The sequence below is a fragment of the Catharus ustulatus genome, chromosome 7 (genome assembly GCF_009819885.2).
Source record: "Catharus ustulatus isolate bCatUst1 chromosome 7, bCatUst1.pri.v2, whole genome shotgun sequence".
Classification (NCBI taxonomy): Eukaryota; Metazoa; Chordata; class Aves; order Passeriformes; family Turdidae; genus Catharus; species Catharus ustulatus.
In genome coordinates, this window is record NC_046227.1 from 7343520 (window position 1) to 7369884 (window position 26365).

At 39.5% G+C, this 26365-nt stretch overlaps 1 protein-coding gene across 1 annotated transcript in view; it reads left to right on the forward strand.

The window, feature by feature from the left end:
* Positions 1-414: 414 nt before the first annotated feature.
* The window catches only part of COL3A1 (collagen type III alpha 1 chain), a 49036-nt gene continuing 23085 nt past the window's right edge, over positions 415-26365 (forward strand). Inside the window, exons 1-7 of the mRNA XM_033065321.1 lie at positions 415-601; positions 18129-18334; positions 19903-19941; positions 20535-20645; positions 22238-22312; positions 25524-25589; positions 26173-26226. Of these exons, the coding sequence (XP_032921212.1) occupies positions 523-601; positions 18129-18334; positions 19903-19941; positions 20535-20645; positions 22238-22312; positions 25524-25589; positions 26173-26226 (630 nt within the window). The 5' untranslated portion in view covers positions 415-522. The remainder of the gene's footprint in view (positions 602-18128; positions 18335-19902; positions 19942-20534; positions 20646-22237; positions 22313-25523; positions 25590-26172; positions 26227-26365) is intronic.

Here is a 26365-nt window from a genome sequence, read left to right on the forward strand (position 1 = left end):
TACATCGCTATTTACCTTCTATCTTTGTTAGGGAGCACTAGGAATTAAAAATCCTCTTTGGGTTTTACCCATTGACTCCTAATTAACAGGAAAAAAATGCTTTGCCCCGAGGGCTTTGGCACGGGGCATTTTTTCACATGCATATATGTCACATAGAGTGCACACTAGCTGTTCATATACGGTGTCAGCATGCGTTCCGTACCCACACAAAAGTTCCAGATGTGCTGTGTATCTTGTTTAGTTGACTTTAGTCTTTTGTAAAGCCAAGAGAAATATTAATCATTCATTTACTGTTAGGGGATGGGTCTTCTTCTCATGTTTCAGTAAAGGGGGTGGAAAGGAAAAGTAAGCCAATTTTTTTCCTATTTAAGGCCAAAGCTGGGGAATGCTTGCGGCTGAGTTCTGTACATGGCCCGGTGCTGGAAGGGCAGGGAACAACCGATGTTGCTATTTTGAATAGATTTTTTTCTTCCCCCCCCATTTTTATTTTTGCACAGAGAGTCTCATGTCTAATATTTAGACATGATGAGCTCTGTGCAAAAAGTAACTTTGCTCATTCTTGCCGTGTTTCAACCCTCAGTTATTTTGGCACAACAAGTCGGTGAGTAATTCAAGCTTCTTATGATTTCATGTTTTTATTTTATTTTTATTTTATTTTTATTTTTCCCAATAATTTTAGTAGCTTGTAAGAAATGTGTATGCACGAATCTCACCAGAACACTTTTCCTTCACTAATTCAGCAGTCAGATATTTAATGATGAAGTTGAAAGCTGTGGGATTTGCAGTATCATCCCAAAGGTTTCTCTTTGCTTTGCTTTCTTAAAAGTTAGAAGGACTGTGCAGTGCTGTCTGCCCTGGCTGCATTTGTTCTTGTTCTTGCTTGTCTTCCTGCTACAGACACTGGAGAGATTCTAAGCTATTTCTTTTAACTCTTGGAATAACATTTTAACTGTTAGCTCCGTGCTGCCTGGAAGCTCTTTGTCAGAAGGAATAAGTCTTTGCTTCCAGCTATTTTATTTGGAATTCTCCTTTGTAGTTGTTTGTCTTGCACTGGCAGCGTGGGGGTTTCTTTCAACAATTTGGGTGCAGAAAAAAAGCCTTAAAATTCGTTTTGTTGAAGGAGTTTTTAAGAGTGATATATGAAAATATGTCAGCTTGCAGAATTTTTACTTTGGCATAGAACAGGAGGGTAAATTAATTCCCTCAGCTGTAATAGTTTGAATCAGGCATCTGCAGGCTGTTTCAGCCCCTCACGAGACTGATTAGCAGTTGATGGTATGTGGAAGTCCATGTGAGTGTGTGTGTGCATGTTTACAGAGAGCAAGAATGCCAAAAACCAAGTGAACATGGAATTCAGAAGGGAGAGAAGTACTTTGTATACAAGAATTCAACCTAGAGTGAAGATAAGTGTGGTATGAGTATTTAAGTTAAACAGATGACATTCCACTAGTACAGCTGACCTTTTTTGGATGTGCTCAGTTCCTGCTTGCCAGATATTGTAAACCAGACCTTCCTTAAGATAAAAACTTTTCTCTCCAATAAATATGAAAAATTAGCAATTTATATATTCCTACAGAGAGGCAGGGAATAACCTTACAATTAACTTGATAAGCAGCAGCCAAAGAAACTGTAGAGCTGTAAAGGAAAGCCAAATGCCTTTAAAATCATACCCTACACTAGTCTGTATGACATACATCATGAAAACGATTACTGAGCCAGTTCATGGCAAACCCATCTGTCTCACCATACCTGGACAGGGACCTCTGCCGAGGGCTGAGTGCAAGTCCTCCAGGAGCAGCCTGTGGGCACTGGAGCACTTGGAGCTCAGGAGGATCTCTGCACGGGCAAATCAGGCAACAGCCTCTGTAGCACCAGCCTCCCTCACCTAGCACAGACACAGGCTAAGCCCAAGTGCCTATAAAAAAACCAAAATGACCAATGCATATATTCTGTAGGGAGTAAACAGAATTTAGTGTGAGCTGACCCTTTTCTGTTTCTGCTTTGCCATATATAAACTCTTTCTCCAATAACCTTCAGTTAGATTATAAAGATTATAAAATGCAGCGATTATAATATTTGAGCAAATGTGTGCTGTGAGTTTTCTCTGCTTACAGCAGCAGACTATATATATGTTGTTTAAATTTAAAATGCAGTGAGTGTTCTCCTATATACCTGTGTATTTTGTCAGAGGGATAAGCACTGAGAGACCATCCAATATAAAGAGACAGAACATCAATTTTATTTCTCTCCATAAACAAACCTCTCCAGAGTGTCAGGTCTCCTTCCCTCACTCCAGTCATATCCCTGGACATTGCTAAGGTTCAACATATATTTAACTCAATAAATGGTAAATTTTGGGTAGAAGAACAATACACAAATGAAGTGTGAATGAGTATTCTCGTTTCTCTGCCACATTCCTGCTTCATGGTGTTGTAACATTTCCTTACTGGGCTAGCTTCCATACTGTCTACAGGGATGAGGTTACACAGAGAGACTGATAAATCACCAGTTATCCCTTAAAAATTGGATTCTCTCCTCACTTTAGAATGTTTCTTTCCACACATTTGAATATGCTTTTCTCATAGAAAATAATAATTGGAGGAGTTGATTATTCATATCACTAATTCATGTGCAGAGCAGGGAATGGACTGGGAAACCAGTTTTTCCACAACTGAAAAGAGAATTTCCAGACATGCTGAAATGCTCTCTCTTGTCAAGAAAAATGTTTATATGGTTAGTATCAAATGTAAGTCAATATAAATTTTTCCTTGGGAAAGCCTGCCAGGAGAAAAGACTTGGCAAGATATTAAGGAAACCGCTCAGCATACACTGAGTTTAGGGTAGTCAGATGTACCCCTGGGCTATGTGTTTCTTTGTCTTGCTGTAATAGCTTGGAATGGAGATTTGAGTACAGCCTCAGGCTAAACCTCTTCTAGAGCTTGGGATCTGCATACTGTGCAACAGGGAATATTCTGTGAATTCCATGACCAAAAGCTGTATGTCCCTGTAACCCACCAGGATGTTTTTAGACTGGAGATGAAATCACCTTGACACAATCCAGGTTTTCTGATGTGTGTCAGGGCTTTCAAGCCCTGCCCATGCTCAAGATAAGATGCCCCCTGATGGCTCACAGAGCAGGAGGCCAGCACTTCTGACACCACAGATGATTCAGAGTCCAGCAATGTATATTCAGTTGCACCCTTTGAAGGCACCTTTACATCCTTCATATTAAATTACTCAAAAGTGCAGGATATTAGAATGCTTCTTTAGGAAAGAAATACATTCTCCACCCAGCAAGAACAACTTGTGAAAGCATTTGCTAAGCCTTGCAGCCTGCATTCATCCTATTTTTCTTGAGTTTGTAGAGGCAATAATGACAGCTACTTCCAGAAGACACAATAAATTTTAGCTAGCCAGGCTGGAGGTGTTTTACAGTTTCCACTGCCTACAAAGGAAGCACATCCACAGCACCCTCACATCAGTGCCAAAAGGGAGGTCAGATGGATTTGGGCCTGTCTCAGCTGCATCTGTGGTGGTTAAAGGACACCTCAGTCAGCCAGAGCAGGATACTTCTTCTAGGTACGCCCCAGTCCTTGAGGAACTTCGCTGAGGTCATTATGAAAACTCTCCTGCTCTGAAAGCAGTGTGACAGCAATGCCAGAAACCCTTCAGTATTATTCCAAGAAATTTTTTGCTCTAAGGTAATTTAGTGTTTTCCTTGTAATGCAAGTATTATCTTGGATGTTTGGTCAGGAAACTCATTTCTGAGGTAATGGCTGAATGCTAAAATCTCTCTGACAAGACTTATTGACCTTTCATATTACTTTCAGTTGCAAATTGCAGTTTAAAAATTATATATAACCATTACATGTAGCTTCAAGAGGCAGCATGCAAATGACTTTTCCTGCTGAGCACCCACTTCTGATCCCTGAGAAAAGAATGATATTTTAGGAAAATTTGTAAACAGCTGATTTGCGCATTTCACTTTCTTTCTTTCTTTCTTTTTTATTAACTGGGAAGGATTAGATAGCATGTGAAGTGGATGGGTACTGTACAGATGTAGTTTATTTGTGAGACTGCCAGACTGTCATGTTTAGCAGTTAGCTGAATGGAACACTGCACACATGTGCTTTTTTGTTGATAAATTTCCAGTTTAAGGGTAATGCTAACAACAGAACTATCTCTTCTCAAAGGTTTTGGTAACTCAGGTTTCCCTCCAGAGTTTTGACAGTAAAACCAGATGATGCACATCTGTGAGCCAAGAGATAATTAACCATTGTAAGTAGCCTGGACTGTACAAAGTAATGAAATATCTGGGGTCTACTTCCCTCCTTCCATTTTTCCTAGCTATTTTTTACCAAGCACACGGCAGACAAGGTTATGCTTAGGAAAATTGAAACATTCCTTTCTGGTCTGGAAAAATCATGCTAAATGAAAGCCTGGGGAATCCACCCCCTCTAAACATTATATATATGTTCTTGGAAATATGACAAATTTCATAAACACATTTTATATCACACACCCCTGGAACACATTAGCCTTAGAAAAATGAGACTATTACATAACCCTTTCATTATTTTCCAGATTTGTTTTTGACTTGAGACCAAATCACCAAATCTACACAGACTGATTTTTCTGAAAGAGTAGGTGGAGTTGGAAACATCCACTGCTGTATTACAGGGGGAAGAGGCAGAGGTAGAAGGGTGTTGTTGCTGGCACAAACCTTGCTGTTGATGCCTCAGTCAGACTCATTAGGTTTGCTCTCCTCTTAGTGCTGCAGATTACAAGCAGATCCTATTTCCTCTTCCAGCTTCTGCCAAAGTGTTGAGGTTTGAAACAAGCAGCCAGGTGTCACTTGCAAACTCTGCTGATGCCAGCTTTACACAAAGCTGGGGGAGAATTGTAATTAATGCTGCTCAAAAAAAAAAAAAAAATTACCATCACTTTTTTGTTCCACCGGCTGGCTGAGAAACCAGATGGACACTGCTCCATCAGTCATTGTCCCAGTTATGTGCTAGTGTTGTTCACACCTTGTTTTAATCAGAAATCTGCAGAAAATGGCAGAAATGCCCCTGTAACTGGGATATGCTGAGGGAAACAATGCAGAGCGGTATTTAGCATTTGGGGTTAAAAGCAACCCCTTCAGAGTTGAAAGGTCCAGCCTACCAGGAAGGGCAAGCAATAACAAAGTGCACTTTCTCAGGCTGGCGGGCACCTGGAGCACTGTATCGCTCTTGATGTTTCTGTGGTGGGTTCCTAGTCTGCTGAAGAGCACAAGCCACAGCTGCTTTAACACTTGCAAGATTGAATTTGTTGGTTTGGAGTAATAACTTGTCAAAGCTCACAGAATTAGATATTAGTGCAATGGTCATACCATTAATATTCCAGATTATGCTGTTCTTTAGCCATACTTGTTTAAAAAACTGGGCAAAAGATCTCTGGTAGGAAAAGGGAAATTGTTGGCAATGGTGGAGATATGTTGTTGACAAATAGGGGGTCTTATGGTCTGGATTAGAGTCCTACATCATTGCAGTTTGATATGATGGAGCACAGTTCAATCTATTATTGTCAGCACCTGAAAAATAAAACAAACCTGAGAAAGGTATTAAAAAAATCAGTTCTGATTCCACGTTGCTCCTGTTGGCTTGTTCTCGTTAGCCTGGTAAATTGTAGATTACATGACTAACGTGGTTTAGAGTTCAGTATATACTGCCAATTGTCTATAATTTTGAGACATTCTGATTTTGGGTTTTGGCAGATGATAAATAACCTCCAACCCTAAATGGAACAAAACTTTTAGTGTCATTATTTACCTGCTGCAATACTTTACCAGCCTATCCCTCCTTCCACGTATCCATGGTAATACACCTTGTAGAGGAGAACTGGGCACAGATATGATTCCTGCTCCAGGAGGGGTAAAAACAGTGTTATTTTACTTCTGTAGCTTCAGGTCATGCTGTTGAGGGCAGTGTGGCTGGCTGCAGAGAATGCTGCAGCCCCTGACCCTCAGTGTGCTGCCAGTCTGCAGCCCAGGGGATGCCGTGGATTCCTCCTGGAGGGCTGGCTCTGTGGGGCTGTGCTTGTCACAGCAGTGGTGTCCCTGCAGCAGAGGTGCTGTCTGGTGGCTCACTGCTGGCAGCTTCCCACAGCCTTGGTGACTGCTGCAGGACAGCTACTTCTCTAGGGATTTTTTTCTTCCATTGACCCTTTTGATGCACAGGGTTCATGAAACTTTCATTTCTGTCCTCTCTGTGGCTCCCCTGACAAGAGGCATTTTGTCGCTGGAAAAATCTGTAAGGAACTCCCAGAGAATTTCCTGATTTTTTTTTTCCATTCAACACAGTCAGACATTGTTTTGGGGAAATAAGATTTACATATTTATATGTGGTAATCAAGCTATTAATATTTCTCACATGGCTTTGAGACTGTATTAAAAAAAATTTAATATTAACCCTTGCATTGCTTCTGACTGTGGTTCATCAAGAGAGAACCTCCATAAGCTGTAAAAAATTATGAAGTACAGGGATCAGAAAGTCTCTTCTGTAAGTACATGAGAGAGGGAGGTCTGGTAACCCTATCTTAAATGCTGGAAGTATGCAAGGAGGAATGAGATCCACTATTGGCTGTAGAGTAGCTCATCTTTCACACAGGGGTATAGTACATTATATTTTCCATTTATATTCTCAAGCAGTCATTACTTTTTCTCATCTTCTCTTTCATAGGAAGATTCTTTGAATTTTGATTTGAGGAAACTTAACCTACTTACTACCCCTGCTTCTCTTTATTTATTTTCACTTCAGAGCCAATCTTGTCCCTGAGTTTGCAAAGTGGAAGCCTCTGCCTGTTTCATGTCAACATGACAATGGAAAACATGATATAACCCCCTCCAACAACAACCATTTGTTGGCTTTAGTTTGGATAAACTTCAGCTCTGGGACTTCTGGCTTTGTTTAGTTTAACAGAGGAGATTCCTTTCAGATTAGCTCAGAGACTACTTCTATTTTCCCCCATTTATGTCAAATCCTTCATTTAAATATGAACTATCAGAAAGAGAATGAAAATGGTACCTCCTTTAACAATGTCTGCACATTTTTGTCCTGCTTTGATTCAAACAAATACTCCATGAAGAGATGTCTGCTAGGAAGGAGAAAGCAAGCACAGGACTTTGAACAGGAAGAATGTGAGGGTTATGAAAATATATATATATTTCAAGGCCAATTGTGGGGTTTTGTTTTGAAAACCTAGGCCTTCTCCTACAGCTAAAGGAGCACCCAAATGGCTGTCAAGAAATGAGGAATGTGAGTTGTAGATTTAAGACTTTAGCAGAGTTTGTCCTTCAGCAAAATGCAAAGCTATCCCCAGCCACTGGAGACACATCCCTTTCTGCTGCTGGATTTCTCTTTCAAGTGGCTGTGCATCCCACCCTGGAGGGTTGCACAGGCATCTCTGCTCTCCTGTCAGGTGAAACCTTTCCTCCTGTTTCCAAGTGCAAACCTTGCTTGGGCTGCTAGGGCAGCTTCAGGCACCCCTTTATTCCAACTCCAGTGCTGCAAAGGGCAGCAAAATCACAGGAACATCCCAGGCACGTTTTGCAGCAGGATTTGAAAGGATGATCTCTGTCTGGAAAATACTTCCCACAGCAATTCAGCTCTGGCATTTCTTGGAAAACTCCTGGACATAACCAGTTCCCAGTGCAGCTCCCTGCAGTTCACGCCCAGTGACCAGTCGGTGCATTAGAAGGCTGTCTGAGGCAAACATCTTTTTTTCTGTCTTTTTTCCCTTTGTGCTGCTTCTTCTCTTTTCCTTCTTTCCATTTTCTTTTAGGAAAATAAGCAAGAACAAAATTGCATCTTTTTTTTTTTTTTTAACAGCCGAGACAGAAACAATTGCTCATCCAGAGTTAATGGGAAATATGGGAAGCATCGCTCATTGTTCCTTTGATGTTCACTGTAATAGCCATGCTGAGCATCAAAGGAGAATAAACTACATCCCCCATGCTTTTCTTCAGCTATAAGCAGCAAAAATAGGATTCGTATTTTCTTGGAAAACACTTTTATGTTCATGAGAGCCTCTTTAAAAAAAAAAACTTACATCTTCTCTGGTTTTCTCTTTAAATCTACTGTATGGTGTTTGCTTGTTTCCCTGCAGAGCAGTAGTCATTCTGTGCCAGCTGTTGAAGAGAAGAATGTCCTAGTGAAAGCAAACAATGGGCTGTGTAGTGGGAATTGCAAATCTTTGAAAAGAGTAATTGAAATCTGCTCAGACATTTTGAAGATTCTTTGCACAATATTCTAAGGCTGTTGGTGGCTTGGCTGTTGGCAGGGTGGTCCTCTTTGTAGCTCCCTCTTCTTTGTATGAACAGAATAGCATTAATATGGAAGAAGAAAGAAGAGAGGTTTTCAAGTCCAACTGATTATTTCAGAGCATCTGAAGAGAGAAAGATTGCTGTAAATATCTTTCAGTGAAGAATCAAAAAAAGTGAATTGTACAGAGCCTTTTCATTTATCAGGTGTTCTCTGGCTCCAGCTCTTCCACCCATACCTTTTAAGGGTTGCAGCAGATAAACTGTGCTGGATCGGGTTGTGTCTGCTGCAGATGTTCCAGCCCTCCTGGGCTATGTGGTGCTGTTTATTCTCACCCTGTGCCAGCTGGGATTGTTGCTGCACAGAGCAGGGAGAGCTAAATGTGTGCCAGGCCTCAGGCAGCCACTTCAGTAGCAAGACTGCTGACCCCTGATATTAATACAAAGTCAGCTCTCTGCTTGCAGGCTCTTCCCTGCACCAAAAGTGTGAATTTTCACCTCACAAGGGAACTAGTTAGGAAGATCCATAGGTCTTTGTGCTTGAAAAATGGCCAGGCATAGAACTTGATATTTTAAAGTGTCTCTAAAATTAAGTTGTCTTTGGTACCCTGAGAAAACCTTCACAATACTTACTTTAGTAGCCCTTGGAGGTTGACAATAAGAGCATTGTATCCAGTGTACAAATAGCCATTTAATATCCTCTATGAGGCAGATTAAGAAGAATTTCAAATACTGCCATCCATATCCAACAAACTGTCCAAAATGGATGCAGGGTGAATTAGTACAAACTTGAATAAGGAATGAATGAATACAAACTGTTTTGCAGATGAAACTAGGTTAATGATGCTCTATGCATTCAGAACCCCACCACAACCTTCTGAATTACAAATGCCCTTAATTTATTGGCAGCCAAAGATATGATTCTTTTCTTTAGACAGTATGCCAGAGCACTTTAATCCTTCACTGGAATATGAAATGCAAGAACCAAATCCTTCATTTACTTCCAACTTCTGAAATTACAGGGAAACCAATAAAATTGTGCAGGGACTTAGGCCAGCGTAGAATTTGCCCCCCTGCTGCTTTACTCATCTCAGATGTAAGTTCATTATGGCTGTGGAGTTATATTGGGGTGACTTTGTCCAAGGTATCTGAAAATACAAATGATATTACCACATGTATTATACTGCCATTGTAATATTTCCCATCTGCTTCAGCCTCAGGAGAGAAGCGTTGAATCAAGCTGATCTCTTCCAAGGCAAACCACAGAAACAGCATTGCATAAATCTGTTAGCCCTCTCACAGAGCTGAGGGGAAAGAGAGGATCATGTCCCACTTGAAATTTTAATTACAAGCCAAAAATTGTTTTAATTACAAATTTAGACATTGCAAAACAAAAGTCATAAATTCTTCCCCACACAGTGTTTAGGTCTTATCATGCCAGAAGCTTAAAGCATCATTAATTAAGTAGTTATAGTTCAGTGTTTTAAATAAGGTTCTATGTTAATCAAGCTTTAACAATCAATTCCCTTTTTTTCCCTTTCTCTTATCAGATCAAAAGTTGAACCTCTCTTTCATGATGTTTTAGACCTGTCAGTCTAGGAAACCTGTGCACAATGACTTTTCCAGGGTTTTTTTTTAATTTTTCCCAGGACAGACCTACTGCAAGAAATGTCTCAAAGAACCCTCCAATGCTATAAACTTTTCCAGGTCCTAGCTAAAATCAGGAATGCAGAAGTATGTCTTTGAGCTACACCTCGGGGTTGATTTTTTTTTTTTTTATGTTTGGCAAAACCTTGTGCTGTATTTTAGTAAATTTTTCCCCTTAATTAATCCTAGTAATGTTGATCTTGAACTATTGCTTTTCTTTAGAAATATGTTAGGCCAGCTTTTGTATAGGATACAATAGGAAGGTGCCAGGTGTTCAAAACTAACATTACCTTGACACTTGGATTCTGACTAGAAGTCTTCATTGACTGCCCAAGGAATGAGCAGGATGCATGTTTAAAGAAATGAATAAACCCATTAAATAATCAGAAATCATATTAGATCTTGAATTTATGTCCATTTTTGCTTAGTTTGAGACACAAAGTCTTTATGCAAGAATTTGGTATCATTCACTCTAAAGATAAGAAGCACATTAAAATCATATTACTGTAGTACTAAAATTTATGTCAACAGTACAACTAAATACCCACAAATTAAGTTTTTTGCAGCCTGTTGCTTATTTTTAGCATGACACCACATGGGACAAAAAAATATTGTAATGTGAGAACAGAGGAGATGGAAAAATCTCATAGGCATTTTACCAGAGATTGAAGAGTAGCTGAAGTATGATGCAATTGTCCCTCTAAAAGGCATTGAGTGCACTAAATTATGATGAAATGTCTTCTTACTTTGTGTCCTGCTCTAATGCTAATGTTACCCTTAGTAAAAGATTTGTTCTGTCAGGCACTGAAGAGCTTCAGGTACCACCAGAATGCCTTGAAGCTAACATTTTTTAGATCAAAGCTCGGTAAAATCAAGGGTGGTTCTGATCAGGTAGTGATTACCCTTAATCAGAGAGGAATTATCTGAATTCCACAGCTTATGGTAAAAAGAGGTAAATCTCTACTAAAAAGACACAAGCACAAATATAATTGAGTCACAGAGTCAGACTGTTGAGAGGGGACACTGGAGAGGAAATCCCAGAGTAACATCTCAATACAGAAGGTCATTCAGGAATATCTTCCACCCATACAAAAAGAAATTTGACCCATGATGTTGTCAAGGAATAGCTAAGAACAGAAGGGGTATAGCTGTCTCTTGAATCCAGCAGAAGTTTTTCCTCAAAATTACTTTTATGAGTTCAAGAACAGTCAACATTTTTCTGGGCAGCCCCAAGAAAGAAGGTGATGGATGTAGAACAGTCTGCTCTCTCCTGCCCCTTGTATGACTCAGCTTGAAATGACAGTTCTGCAAAAAGCAGCCCTCCTCGACCAAAACAGCAAAGAAACCGCCTTGCACTTGGTTTGGTTGTTACAAGTTTTGGAACCAGGGAGTTCTTTTGCCACAGTTTCTCACGCCAGACACCAGCTGAAGCGGCGGGGATTGTTGTGTAACATCTCTGATGGGATATCTCTGCTCACTATTTCCTTGCAGCACTGCTGTGGCAGGGTGACCTTTGGAAGTTGTATGAACATCATTCCAGAATGTCAGCATGCGTGCTCAAATAGAGCAATGTTGAGACAGAACAGTGTGACAGAATCAGCTACTTTAGACCACATTACCTTTTCAGAAGAGCAGCAGCCCTCTGAAGATAAAGCAGAGTTTTTCAACCAAGATAAAATTAGGGTTTTTAAATCACGCTTTGAAAGATTACAAAAAAAGTCAATAATCTGCAGGGGAAATAGAGGTATTTTGTGTTTTACTTGGCAACAAATATGCTTAGGATGTATTCTAATCCTGATATTTCTACAACTTTTTAAAGTCTGCAGAAAGGTTGTGGCATTTGAAGCACATAAAGACAAATGAAGGGAACAAGGAATGAGTTGTTTAAAATGCAAGCACTTGTTTGTACCAGTGCAGGCCTGCTTTTTTCTTATTTATTTTGTAATCTGACACACACACTGGGTGGGTCTTGAAGCAAAGATAGTTTGTCTATGTGACACAAGAATCCTTTACCTGAGGATCCAGACTCTTCTGTACATTGCCAATGAAACAGCACATGACTCCATCCTGCAACACCTCTGACAGACAAGTGCAGTATTATGCTTAACCAGCATTCTTTTAAGCAGCTTTCTCTTCCTTACTCTGCATCTGAGGAAAGGGGAAAACTGGGACTGGCGCAGCAGCAGGACTGTTCAAACGCCAGCTTCCTTGGCAGACAAGCATCCCTAGAAGTAAGAAAGCTTCGGTTTCATTCTGAAAGAACAGGATGTAGCTGTCCTTTTTGGTGTGAAACTTGGGAAATCTGTGAACTATTCATTCACACTCCTTTTCCATTCCACCTGATAGCAGTTCTTCCTTCTACAGCTCACAGAGCATGAAAGGATTTTTAAGGCTGACCCACTCTGGTTTTTCACAGCCTACATTTAAATGTTTAATAAATGGAGGTTTCATTACCTCCAATCCCTTGTGGAGAAGCCTTACAAAATATTACATCAGTGCTATTAAACCTGAAAATATCCTAATAGGTATGGATGCCTAAATTGGCTGTTATGTCCTCATGTACTGTGTGAAATGGATTCAATTAATTAGCTGTTTAAGACAATTCCAACTGAGAGAATGTAAGAAGGCCTTGCAGTGGAAAAAATCCAAGCTGTTAGACCATTTCTTCTCCTTTTTCTCCACTTCTTTTCCTGACTCCTGTGACCCAGACAGGATTTGAGCCCTTTCGAGTACTCAGCGCTGACCGGACATGCCAACAAACCAGGCCATCCCGGCTGCTCCAGCCAATTCATTCATTATGAGAGTCTGCTTGTTTCCATTACTAATGAAGGGATGGAACGAGTGTGTTTGAGTTTCTTATAAACATCATCCTAATACCAGACAGGGAGCCCAAACCATTTGCCTCGAGGTAGATGCTGTGGCATTCTTTTCTGCTCAGGAAATGGAAAGCAGCATTGCTTCACATGTTGGGGTGGATCTCTCCACCTACTCTGCTAGGGGAGAATGACTGTGATTCTATTGAAAATAGACAGCAAAAATCCCTTCTCTGTGCTTTGGTTAAACAATGTATCAGACAGTGCTGGGGCATGCAATTAACAGATGCATTTACTACAGAAGAAATGTAAAACAATTTTTGAAGTACTCATTCTGTAAAGCAAATAATCAAAACTAGGTCAGAGTGAGGAAGCACAGATTTTGTACAGTTAAAAAAGTAATACAAATGCCTTTCTTAACTTCATCAGATTTTGGATTCTGTTAAAGTTCGGGGCAAGACCTTCCTCATCTTGGTGCTTTAGCCTTTACCAGATTCACTTCAAATACAGCAGAAGTTGTTTGTTTGACTCATTGTGTTTGTGATCAGATTCTCACAGACCAGAGCTCCTCAGTTTTGCTTCCCAGGCCATCATCAGACAGCTGCTGGAGGATCATGAGTCACCCCTGTGTGGACTATTGCCCTCTCTGAGGCAGAACCAGACAAGTTCAAGATGTTTTTTAATTTCTAGCCCTTTAGTCACATCTCTGTAAATTGGATATGTGGGTCTGCTACTAATGCAATAGCTGGACATTGGCTTTGTCCAAAGTGGAAAAGCCTGTGGTTTTTGAGGATACTATTAGGAAATTTTTTCCTTTTGCCATAAAATTGTGGTTAAGTCACGATCATGGTGCTTGCACAAATGCTAAGCCAAAACCAACCACAGAGCAGATTCTCATGTGATAATAAATTCCCTTCACCTCATTAGGATTGGGATTATCTCCCATATGACATCTGTCATCTTTCAGGCCATATGAAAATGGCCATCTCTGTTTTCCCTTGCACATATTTGGGCTCTTCTATTCACTTACAGAACCTTTGGAACTAAATTGTGATTTTCCTTTCAGCTTTCACTATTGGTCTGCTTATGGACAGCTGCCAGTCTTCCTAGAATGGGAAATAATTTAAAACCAGCATGGAATAATTATTGCCTTGAATTTTTTTTTTATTTTATTCACTATTTAAGCTGGCCCAGGGAAGTGCTTCACACAGCAAAACCTATAACATGAGTGCTTGGTAAACTGCATAATTTCAAATTAATACAGGCTTTCAAATCTTAAACTTTTTTAACAGTGCATTAGAGATTGACAGGACTTCCAACAAAGCATTGCAGTAAGTGCCACAGAAGGGATGTGCTGTATAGCCATCATATTTAGGGCTCTGGGAGGAAGAATAAGATTGTGCATTGCCATAGACAGTCTTGAGCTCTAATATTTCTTAAATCTCAGGCTAATGGGTATGTTTAGGAATCAATAAGAAAAGCTGGCTAAGGGAAGTATGTGGCTGTTATACCACAAGTCTAGAAGCAGACAAGTCAGCTTTTTTATAACCTCATTATTTCTATATGTTACTTGCCAGTGCTTTAGCACAAATCAGCTTTCCAAAGGATTTTGGAGCTAATGGTTAATCTTTATGAGCAATGCAAAATGCATTATGTCATAACATGCTGACACACAGATCTACATCTGAGCACTGAGGGGGTGTCTTTAACACCCTAAGTCTTCCCAGATGTAAGTTTCCTTTGGAAATCTATTTAATGCTTTCATCCTGCCAAAGGCCACAGCAGTTTTCATTGCAGTTCTCCTAGCTTATTTCTTAATTCATTTAACAATGTCCAGAAAGTTAGAAGCAAATATGAATGTCATTATATCCATATGTCTTCAAATTTTTGCTGTTTTCCTGTTAAATGAGGCCATCTACTGTAGCATAATTGAATGACAAGCTTGTAAAATGCAGAAAAATCTCCTTTATTTCCTTATTAATGTAAATTATCAGTTGTTGTGCCATATTTTAAATTTCCACGTTTTTTATTGATATTGTCAAATAATATATGGCAGGTGAGTGTTCGCAGTGTGAAAGAATTGGGCACTGAGGAAAGACTCTGCTTCTGTGTTGAAAACAGAATCTTTTCTAACTAGCAGTGCAAAAACAGTAAAGATGGCCTTTTTCTGCTCCTCATTGGAGCTGTCCTCTGCTGTAAGGCAAAAAGATCACATCTCTGAAAATAACAAAGCAACAAATCAATGAAAAAGAATTAAGAATGATGAAGAAATTTGCATATGAAGGTTCAAATCCTTGGATATGAATTTCCTAGTAAATAAGGACCTTGTGTTAAACACATAGTTAAAAAAATATGTGGTTTCGAAAGGCTAAGAACTGGGAGCTGAAAATCAAAATATTACAATTAATCAAACATATCTTTTGGGCACAGAAAAATGTATGCATCTCTTTATACGTGGATGCAATTCATACAGCTGTATATTACAAGTGCAAATAGCAACAATATTAAGTTCTTTTAGGTCCATACAATGGTATTTTTATTTAACATTTATGACTTGCCCTAGAAAAACTTAATTTCTCCTCTTCCTTACTATGTTTACAAACGAAAAGAACATTTTAACCTGTGGAACTGGTAGGTGCTTAAGCAGAGTGACAGCTGAGTAGTCCATTCCTCTGTGCCCATCCATGCTCTCCAGGGTGCATCCAAGCACTCCTTCAGGATGGATTACAAGCTCTAACCTTCCCAGCAGCCCTGCTGAGGTTTTGCCTCCCACAGCACACAGCTTTCGAGGGCTTCCTGTGTGCAACCAGCCACTCTGTGATTTGTTTTTTCTCTTGAGTCACTACAGAGGTTAGAAAGATTTCATTCATAATCCTTCACTTCTAAGTTTCAGCCTTCTTGTTTGTCAGGAAACATTTGTCATTAGCCTTGTCAAGACTGGGCAGCCTGTTTTTTCCCTAAGTTCCCACAGTGAGACTTTGGTTTGTGAAAAGGAGGAAAATGTTTCTTGCACAAACAGTCAGCACCTAACTAAGCAGAGAATCGTCTTATTTACCTGGGATCCACAGATATGGTTCTGTGGAGTGAGAACTGGGAAGCCAAGAAACTTGTTTAGAAACTGGCTCTAGCTTGGCACATTAAGGAAGGAGGTCTAGACCCTCTTCAAAGGTACACATTGTTAGGAGAGTCCTTTGAAGCAGCATCCTCTGATGCCATAACCCTGTGACATGTGGGTGTGGGGAAGAGGCTGTCCTGGAAAGCAGCAGTTCTTCTCCATCTCTCTTGTGCAGAATATGAAGTTTCTAGAGAGACCCAAAAGGGGCAGAAAAGGAAAATTTGAGTTTCTAAGTGATAGAGAATGTCTGAGGGGAGTGAGTTTTCATATGCCATTGGAAGGTTTTCCATTTTAAGGTTTTTTTGTGTTGCGAAAGGAAGGTAAAATACTGGATCCCAGCTTGATAACAGGCAAAGAAAAAAATATTGGCTTGAAAATGTCTGGAAGGGGTTTTTGAAACTTTGTTGTTCTAATCAAGATAGTGGTCAAAATCAACTCTTAACCATAAGGAGTACCAGCCTTAACAAGGGAACATTTTCCTGTTTTCTTCTTTTATAAGTGCAAAAATGACATAAGATGGTGTTCATGGACAGCCTGTAGTAGGATTGAAACTGGGATAAGAAACCCTCTGCCCCAAGATTTGTATTCCAGCTCTCCCCTTAGGGAGCCATTCCATTATTTTATTCCCATTGCCCCTCTTAGGAGGTAATGAATTCCATGGGTGAAACAGAGGAAAATGTCAGGTCAATATGCCCAAGGAAAAACAGCTGAGTGAGAAGGTAGGAAGGGAGCAGGGGCAAACTAAGCTCAGCTGAGCACATGGCAGTAAAGAAGGGGAACTGCTCAGTACAAAATAAAAGGATTTGTGGAAGATGAAAAGGGAAGTTACGTGTTATAGGAAAGGTGAAATGCAGAGGAAGAGTGAGAAGAGAGGAAACACATCTCAGTGTGCCCATTGCCAAAGTACACTGGTGTGGGATGGGAACACACACCCACAAATACAGAGAGGAAGAAAAAGGAAAAAAAGAGACCAGTGTCCTAATGCAGTGGTGGAAAGATTAAAAAGAGAAATTAAAGGTGCAGGGATTAAAAAAAAAATGAAACTGCATAACTCATAGGAAGGAACTGCAGTACTTTGGACTCAGTCTCATACTAGATAATTGTGGCCATTACAATTGATGATATTCAGAAATTTCTGCCTGGAGCCAGTGGCAATTTTAATGTCAGAGATTTGAATTACAACTTTTGTCATTTTGTTTTTCTTTTTGAAGGGAGGTGTATAGTAGGTAAATTATCCTCGTATTAAAGTTTAAGAATGATGTAGGCACAAAAATAGCTCTTTCTCCAGAATGTTGTTTTTATAAACTGAATTATTTTTAATTATCCATGAAAGAAAATCTTACTATATTATTTGTGACATCACTGATACTTATGTTTGCAATCTAAGACTTCTAATAACATCTACAAAACTTAAAATGAGCTTGTAAAAGTAAAATTAGATGCTCTTAGTGTTATTTTACATTGGGTTCTTTAAATGATCTGACTTCCTGGATCGTGTTTTTCTGAGAAAATACCAACCCAAAATTTAATGTGTCAAGGCAGATTTTATCAGCCTTTTCATGTTCATAGTCTATAACAAATTTGATCAGTAAAACAGCTGCTGGAAGGAATTCACAAAGCCATGAATATTACAGATGAACAATGTTTTTTCTGATAAAAAGACACTTGTAACATTTGAGCAGTCCAGCTGACACAATAATTTTAAACCATTTGGGCAATTAATGTGAACATTCTTTCAGATCTGTCACATATGTTGGCTTTCAAAAAACTCTTTGAAACCCCTTGGTGGCAGCTATTAATGCAAGATGCTGGAGCCAGGAGTTGGTGCTGGACAGATGGCTTATTCCACATCCATGTGCAAGGGCTCGTGTTGGCACATGGGGCCAGTGGCACTCTTGCTGGAGAGCTTTGGCACGTTTACTCTTTAGCTGCACCAGAGAATTTGATTGCTAATTAGACAGTAACTCAGTCTGACACTGAAATTACTCAAGACAGAAGATTATCAGAGATTTAATTGGGCTTTGGCTCAGCTCCAGGAGGTTTCCTCTGATGTCTGTTTATAGAGTCAGAGCAGACTCTGCCATTAATGTAACAGATCCCCCCAGTGCCTGAAGAGCAGCATTTAGCCTTTTACTTCATGTGCATGAACCAGAAAACCAAACAAACTATCCAACACTTTTCATGTTACTCATTTGTGATTTGGAATACACATTTGAAATAATATCCAACACAATTCTGTCTCTCTTTCCAGTCACAGGATGTACCCATCTTGGGCAGGCTTATGCTGACAGGGATGTTTGGAAACCAGAGCCATGCCAAATCTGTGTGTGCGACTCGGGATCTGTTCTCTGTGATGACATCATCTGTGATGATCAGGAGCTGGACTGCCCCAACCCAGAGATTCCTTTTGGAGAGTGCTGTCCAGTTTGTCCACAAACAACAACAACACCTCCTAAAGTAAGTTTATTCTCACTGTTGTTTCTTTGGTGTTGCTGCCTTCTTGATGTATGTCAACTTAAATTCATTTTGGCTAGGTGCTCTCAAATGTTTTTTTTTTCTTGCCACTTTCTGAATTTAGGCAAATACTTATATTGGAAAATGCAGCTGATAATATCAAGTCTTCCAGCTTAGTTTTATGTAGACAATGAGCACCAAAATAGTAGAAAGGGACAGAGGGGAGCAACTAGCCATTACACCTTTAAATTTTTGGAAAAGCATTGGAATAATTTAAACACCTTATTTTTTACTTCATACTCAATCTATTTCCATGAAAATAATGCCAACAGAATCAAAGAAAATTAGAGAACTTTCATAGCATCTCTGAGTCTGCATTTCTTATCAACTCAATTCTACATCATCACAGAGTGAATTTCCTTTTGCAGGCTTATTACTGACTTAATGCCCTGTAAAGGAAAGGTGATTATGCTGCACATACCCTATTTATCACCATCTTTTTATATACACCAGCATTATATAAACCAGTTGCAGCAACTTAGCCTCAGGAAAATCAAGAACGTTAGTACATGTCAAGTGTTTCAGTGAGTGAGCCAGCTATACTGAGCTTTCAGCTTATCTGAACATTTCACCAGTGTTAAAGATCTGTGAGGTTCTCTTAAAGTACCTAGGTTGCCACAGACACATTGAAGATCCTTATCTAGAAAATAAGAAAGAGATGAGAGGAGGAGAGAGAAGATGTGTTTCTGCAGCTCTACAGCACATCTGTTTACACATGGAATGCCACACACAAATAAGTCACACACAGATATGTCACCTAGTCTTATTTGCACCTCACTAGCAGTACTCCACTGCTTCCAGGAACCCCTGAGCTACCTCACTGAGCATGTTGAAAGGTGAAAATGAGTGGTACAGACAACCATGCCAGAGATTTAAGTACACCTCCCTCTCTTGTGTTTAGAGACTCATCAGTTCTGGAGTTCCTGGCAATGAAGAACACGTGAATTATTCCCCCAGCCTCTCTTTGTTGTAGGAGTTTGGTCAGGCCATTGGAAGCTGTTCTGATGACCTTGGGTGGTGTATAGGGAAATGCCATCTTGAAAGACCCAAGATCATTTCAGCTGAATATTCTTTGCTACTGAACACAAAAATTGAAAATCCAGGTAGTAACATGCAACTATATCATTAATTGAAAAACAAATAAATTGCATCAGTAGATCTGAGATTTTAAAATTAGCTCATCACACTTCACATGCTGGAGTGAGAAGGACACAAGAAAACTCTCACAGCATTCCACAGTGGACTTCTGTCCCCTTTGCAATCAATGGTAAAGCTGTACTGACTTCATTAGTGCCATGTTTTTGACTCCAGGGGAAGTGTAATTCTATGGATGATCCAAGCAACAGTAGATTGACCAAAAACCCTACAGCTTTCAAGTACACTGAATAAGCATTAATAGAATTAATGTGATAAAACTGTATTCACATGTTTAAGTGTTTTGCTCTTGTTTATGTCTGAAATTTTTTATTTTTATTCTCTTTTTAAATTTAATTGCTATTCCTTTTTTGTAGCCTCCTGTAGTAAATGGACGAGGCCCCAAAGGAGACCCTGTAAGTGCAGCTTTTTTTTTCCCCCCCCAAGCAAATGAACAAAATCAAGACCCCATTCCTCTAGTGCTTTATATTCAAGCTGCCAAGACATCCTGCTTTCATTGATGTCTGAACTGTCTGCAGCAGGACTGTACCACATAGTCATTTTGAATTTAGAATTCTTTTGAAGTTAGAACTTTAGCTTCAACAACACTCTCAAAAATTTAAACTGAAAGAACACAGAGTTTAGTCCAAACTGTATCACATTTGTTATGTCTTACTTTATTTACTTTAATAATACTTTACGTGTATTTACTTTCAGAAGGAGGAAAAAAGTCTTTAAGACTCTACTAGTAGTAGTAATTTCAGATTCAGAAACTGAACTGCTAAATATTTCTGATGTGTTTTGATTATGTATCAGTTGTAATAAGGTTCCAGCAACCAGGTGTTTCTATGTGTGAATTTAGTCTATCTTCCCAGACTGTTTGGTTGTGGCCTTCTTTAGGAAAGGTTTCCCACCACAGTCACACCGATTTTGTTGTGAATAGAAAGGTTTGTCCCTCAATGTCCTTGCAGTGACAACACCTGTATCTGCTCTGTTTGTGTCTTTGCAGGGTCCTCCTGGAAGTCCAGGCAGAGATGGTCTCCCTGGCCCACCAGGACACCCAGGGAGCCCCGGAGCTCCTGGGGCCCCTGGAATCTGCCAGTCATGTCCCAGCGGAGGTGTAAGTCATTGTTGTCATTGTTATGTTCAGCTTCTACCTTGGTGCTCATAGCCATGCAAAGCAATGCTGTAGGCACCTGTCCCTTGCACCTTCCCAGGTGCTTTGCTTTTGCTGGCATCCATCCCATTTATCCCTCTGGAAAACAGAGCTGGGTGATAGGTGGGATTTTGCTGTTGTTTTGGGGGTTTGTCCTTAAAATTTCCCTGGAGTGCAATTAAATCACTGCCTTACCTTATTTTTTAAAACTTTTGGGGACAGATCTGCTGAAGGACTTAGGTAACTCAGAAATAATCTGATCAGACAGAGTGTGATGGAGGATTTCCCCATAAGCTTACTGATTAGGGAAGTCTCCTACTTTCCTATATTTCATCAATTCATGTTTAATAACAGAACATTCCCATGAGACTAGACTGAAGCACTGCTCCTCTGTTCACAGGGAAGTGCCATGGGAGTACTATTTGTCATGGTGCCTCTTTATTTCTTGCTCACTGAATGCTGAAGTCATTTCAGAAGAGCTGGGCACACTCAGCAAGAGAGCTGATTGTAGATAAAGCTCATCAGCACTGAGCCCCAGGCAGTGCTTTGTTACAAGGTGACATTGGCATCCAGGCAGGCCACCAAACCCAGATTTGGAAGATGGGACTTCTTTAGCACAAAAATGATAAAAATTGTATGTTAAAACAATTGCTACTTTTGAATTCAGGCCACTGATTATAACTTCCATATACACTTCCCATTCCTAGGCAAGCCAGAAAGTGAGGAGAGGTGTCTAATTTTTATTTAATTCTGAGAGGGATTGCCTCTGCAGGACTGAGCTGTGGATCAGTTAATCAGTCCCAGTGACACTGGTTTGAGGTTTGGAGAGGCAAACACAGGAGAGGAAAACAGGCTGAATTATTCTCCCATTCCAACACTGTATCCAAGATGTGCTGTTGGATGCTGACAGGAGGGTTGGTATTGAGAGCACCGGGTCAGTGCAGGAGCTGCATCCACAGCAGTTTGGGAGAGCAGGCAGAACACTGCTTGTGTTCGACCCTTCCTGCTCAACCACCTGGGGGCCAATAACGCGTCACTGCTCTAGTACCACATCATGGGACTGACTGCTCATGTGAAATGAGTCATTCATTAGGCACAGGTAAAAGAAATCAGAATTATATTAATAATAAACAGTTGTGTTCTTTAGTGCAACAGAAAATATTTCATCAACTTCCTTGAGTGAGGACTAAGTCCAACAGAAAAGAGATAGACAGAGAAGATGGGTAAAGAAGCTAAGAACGAGTACAACAAGAGTAAAAGGAGAGAGAAAGGTAATTTTGTGGTTCAGCTGAGGCACAGGTGCCAAGAAATAAAAAATATGTGCCCAGCCTAGGGAGCAAATGTCACCATGACTTCAGAAGGAAGACATTGCCTGGGCTTCTCTTATGTAAATATATGGCAGCTATATGTCAAACTAGTACTACACAACAGATACAAATGAGTTATTTCCATGCATTTGCTATACCACTCTAAGAAAATACTAATTCGGTTTGTAACAATTGCAATTTTTCTTTTTTTTTTTCTTTTCTTTCTTTTTTTCTGTATTTCTTTTACAGGGTTATTCTCCTCAGTATGACACACAGTATGATGTGAAGGCTGGTGGAATTGGTATGGCGTACCCACAAGCCATTGTAAGATGATAAAGCTTTTTTTCTGTCCTTGCTTCTTTTTAAAGAATAAATTTTCTGCTCGTAGATTATACCTTGGATGTATATGTATCCTGATTTTAATCTAACAATATAAGTTTTCATTTAATTATTTCCTACAATTTGAATGTGATATCAGGCACCAGTTTGTTCAGCAATTGTATTCTAAAAAGTAGCTATAGTAGCTGTACTTTTTATTTTTCACTTTCTTGATTCAGTTTCTGACCTTCCTTTTCCTGATCTGTCTCTGATTCACCTTCTTACACTACCTAAACATTTTTCCCTTTCTGTCTCATATACATTCCACATTTATCTGCTTGATATTCCTCCACTAATTTCTTCTCTTCCTTCCAAGAATTTTTACCTCTTCCACCACCTTTAATCTTCCTTCACCCACTCAGTATCATTTGTCTTTACTGAGTTTGATATTCCATACTTGCTAACTTTTCCACAATTCAAACTTGCCTGATAACGAGTAAACCTTTCTTAAAAACTTTATTCATTCCAAAACTCAAAATATTTTCACTTTTTCTTTTTACAATTACCATTTTTTTGCCCACAGCTACTCAGACTGTGTACTAAGGATGCTGTATCTACTTCTTAGACCTGATCCAAGATTTTCAGGTTTTTAAGTGAGAAAAAGCATGGACTACTCAAAGAGTTATACCTGAGCTGTGCTTCATGTCTAATATAAATCTGAATGTTACACCTCCTGATTCTCCTTCTAGGCACTGGGATTTAGAGATATTTAACATGAAGAGTTCTTAATTCAGGCATTCTGCTACACAGAGGGTGTGGTGAATTGCAGTTACTGGAAATTGGCTGTGCTTCATTAAACATAATCATCATTTTCAGCTCAGTTCTGCATAATATCGTTTGGGAATCACATGTTGTAGCATATCAAGGCAGTTCCAAGAAAATGAGGGGAGGAGGAGGGGAAGAAGGAAGGAGGGAGTTCCATTGGATCATCTTGTGAAATCAGGTTTACTAATCACAACAGCTCTTTTTCCTCAAATACAGTCATTATTTTCTCACCTTTATTTTAATCTATTTCTACCTCCTTCACTTGCTAATATGATCATCCATGCATTTGTCTCCTTCAACCATACATTTTTGTCCTTGTTGATTCATTTATTCATATTCACTCCTCACAGTTTTCACCCACAGCTGTCATACCATCTACATTCTGCTACACAGTGTCTTAATATGGCATGTGCTGAACCAGGCAGGTAACTGAGACACCTCCAGTTAACAACTATGGTTAACTGCTCTCTATTTTGGCTTTTTCCCTGGAAGTTATTAGTGATTTCTTGTGCTCTGACTACGGGACTCGGGTTAAAAAACCCCACCAAACTACTTTATTGAGCACCCTAGAACATCTTCAGGGTTGTCTGTACATTTTCAGGTCATAAGGGCTTTTATGTTGCATTGTAGCATACATGACCTCAAAGTAACTACCAGCAGTTACAGGCAGATGTGGCTGAAATCACTAGAGCTAAATAACATTTATAATTTGCATTATATAGACTAATTTCTTTATTACATTATAATTTATCAATTTTCAATTTAAATACTCATAATGAATAATTATCCAAACTGAAATAATTAATAATATTAGCAAACCAATGAAATATAGTACCAACACTGGCCATGTGTGTTTACCATGCCTGGTATTTCCTCAATGACACATCTTCCATTGCTGCAATCCCATGGCTTTACACCACTTGTAGACTGATTTTGTGCTTTCCATCACAGTTTCTCTTCACTTGCCCATGTAACCTCCACATACTGTCTTTGTCTCTTTCCACCAGTGCACGTTCTCTAATTGGAGGATGCTCATCTGTTCAAAGTCTGGGGATTCCAGCAGCAAACATAACCCTAACTATCAATTTATCCCCTCAGTGTCTAACTTGAAAAAAATTGTATCTCATTTGTTTATAGCCCTATGTCTAATTGATTGATTGCTATTGATGAGTTGATGGTTTTAATTCTGGTTGGATCTATAGTTACCTTATACCAAATGAGTTCTAACAAATAACAGGGACTGCTCATTGTGTTCACACATCAGAGGCTACCCCATTTCCCAAACCCTCACACTTCTGCCTCTTGCTGTATTTCTCTCCTAGAAAATGGCAAATGTTAAAATGGCTCACTTCTTTAGCCAAAATACAACACTGAACTAATATTATTTCTTTTTCTAGTATAGTAGTGTAGATATGCCAATATAGTACAGCAATACTGATAATTGTATTGTATAACTGATTGCTGTGTTATGAAAATTAGGTTCATAAAATGGTAATACATGATCTTTTCTGATACAATATGACAATATACCATGAATCACAGTACATGCAATTACAAACAATTTACATACAATAATAACTATGGAATTCTCTGCCAGTACTGCAGGACACAATGATCCTCCTGTCATCAATATATGTGATTTTCCTGGCTGTAGGAAACATGTGAAGAGTTTAATTTAACAAAGGGTTTTTTTAAAGAACCCCCTTTTGTTGCAGTAGACCACTGTGCTAACTTTTGAATGTTCTCTGTTTTGTAGTATCAAATGCTTTTGTGGTTGTTACTACAAGAAGTAGAAATATTGAGGTTTTGGTTAGTCCAGACCTCATTTCCTTCTTATGGCTTAGTACTGTTAAATTTCAGAAAAGATTTCACTGGTGAAAATGTTTGCCTTACTGACAACAACAAAAGTATGGCCTTAATTCAATGTATCTCTAGGTCACGAGCAATCTCTAGTGTTGGGCTAATAAAGCTCAGTGACACAGCAGAGAAGCTGACATTGTCTAACAAATCCAGTTCTACTTTCTATTCTTCCCCTTCAGGCAGCTGAAAAGCAGAGCTCTGAGCATCCCTCTGGGGTCTAGAGAAGGGCAATAGTGACTCAGAAATGAAAAGTTGCAGCTCTGAAAATGCCTTGAGAGTATGTTAGCTGAGCCTGAAAGGAGCAACCCAGTGAAGCCTTTTCTGAGGGACAACTAGACAATGCATTTCCTCAGCACTGTGTGAATATGCTGCTGTTTCCTTTCTACTGTACCAAGTGCAAGTCACTGAGGATTTTTCTCTGAACTAATTATGTAAAAGTTTATTTCACAGTTTTTGATGGTTGTTGCAACTGTATTAAGCTTTATAGCTATATGACATCAATGACACTACTGTTTTTTAATCTACCCTACAGAGTGGATTTCCAGGACCCCCTGGCCCCAGTGGCCCCCCTGGCCCACCTGGTCATGCAGGTCCCCCTGTAAGTAACATTAATTTTCTCGTAATAATCTTGTATTCTTTTATATGAGCTCCTCCTTTTCTCTCTCATAAATATTAAGTACTTTTCAACTGATAAATCTGGATACTATACTGAAGAATTTTATGCATAAATGTCATCTTGGGCTGTACCTTCACCAAGACTCAAGAGCTGAGGGCAATACACTGTGCTGGCTTAAATCCTTGTGTACCCCTTGAGATCTCTGCAAGTCCATGGGGTGTCAGTTAACATTATTTGAAGACATACCACTGCCTGACATCCTGTTGACATTCCCAAATGCCTATCCATACAAAATTTTAACAGGAGGTAAAGGAAAGTGGGATACCCATTCTGTGAACACACCAAGGAGTGGGTTTTTAAACATCCATCTCCTTTTAGAGGAGCAGTTTAACTCCAATTTCCTGGAGGCATGTTCTGCTTGATTCTGATAATTTCACCTTTGGTCATTTGTAGACTGATCTGACTACGGTTTTCCTTACAATGATGAGATTATGAAATATAACAGCACCATGAAATGGTCTGTGCAGTTGTTCACATCTTCACTGAGTTTTTTGCTGCATTCCAGGGCTCTACTGGATACCAGGGCTCCCCTGGAGAACCAGGACAACCTGGCCCACCCGTATGTACCCATTCAATGCCACTGTGCATGTTAAAGACATGATCTCAGGAATCTGTGTCACCACTTCAGCAGATGGAAGTTTTGCAGTTTATTGTGATGCATGTCAAATATGCAAATTTTTATGATGGCTAATGCATTT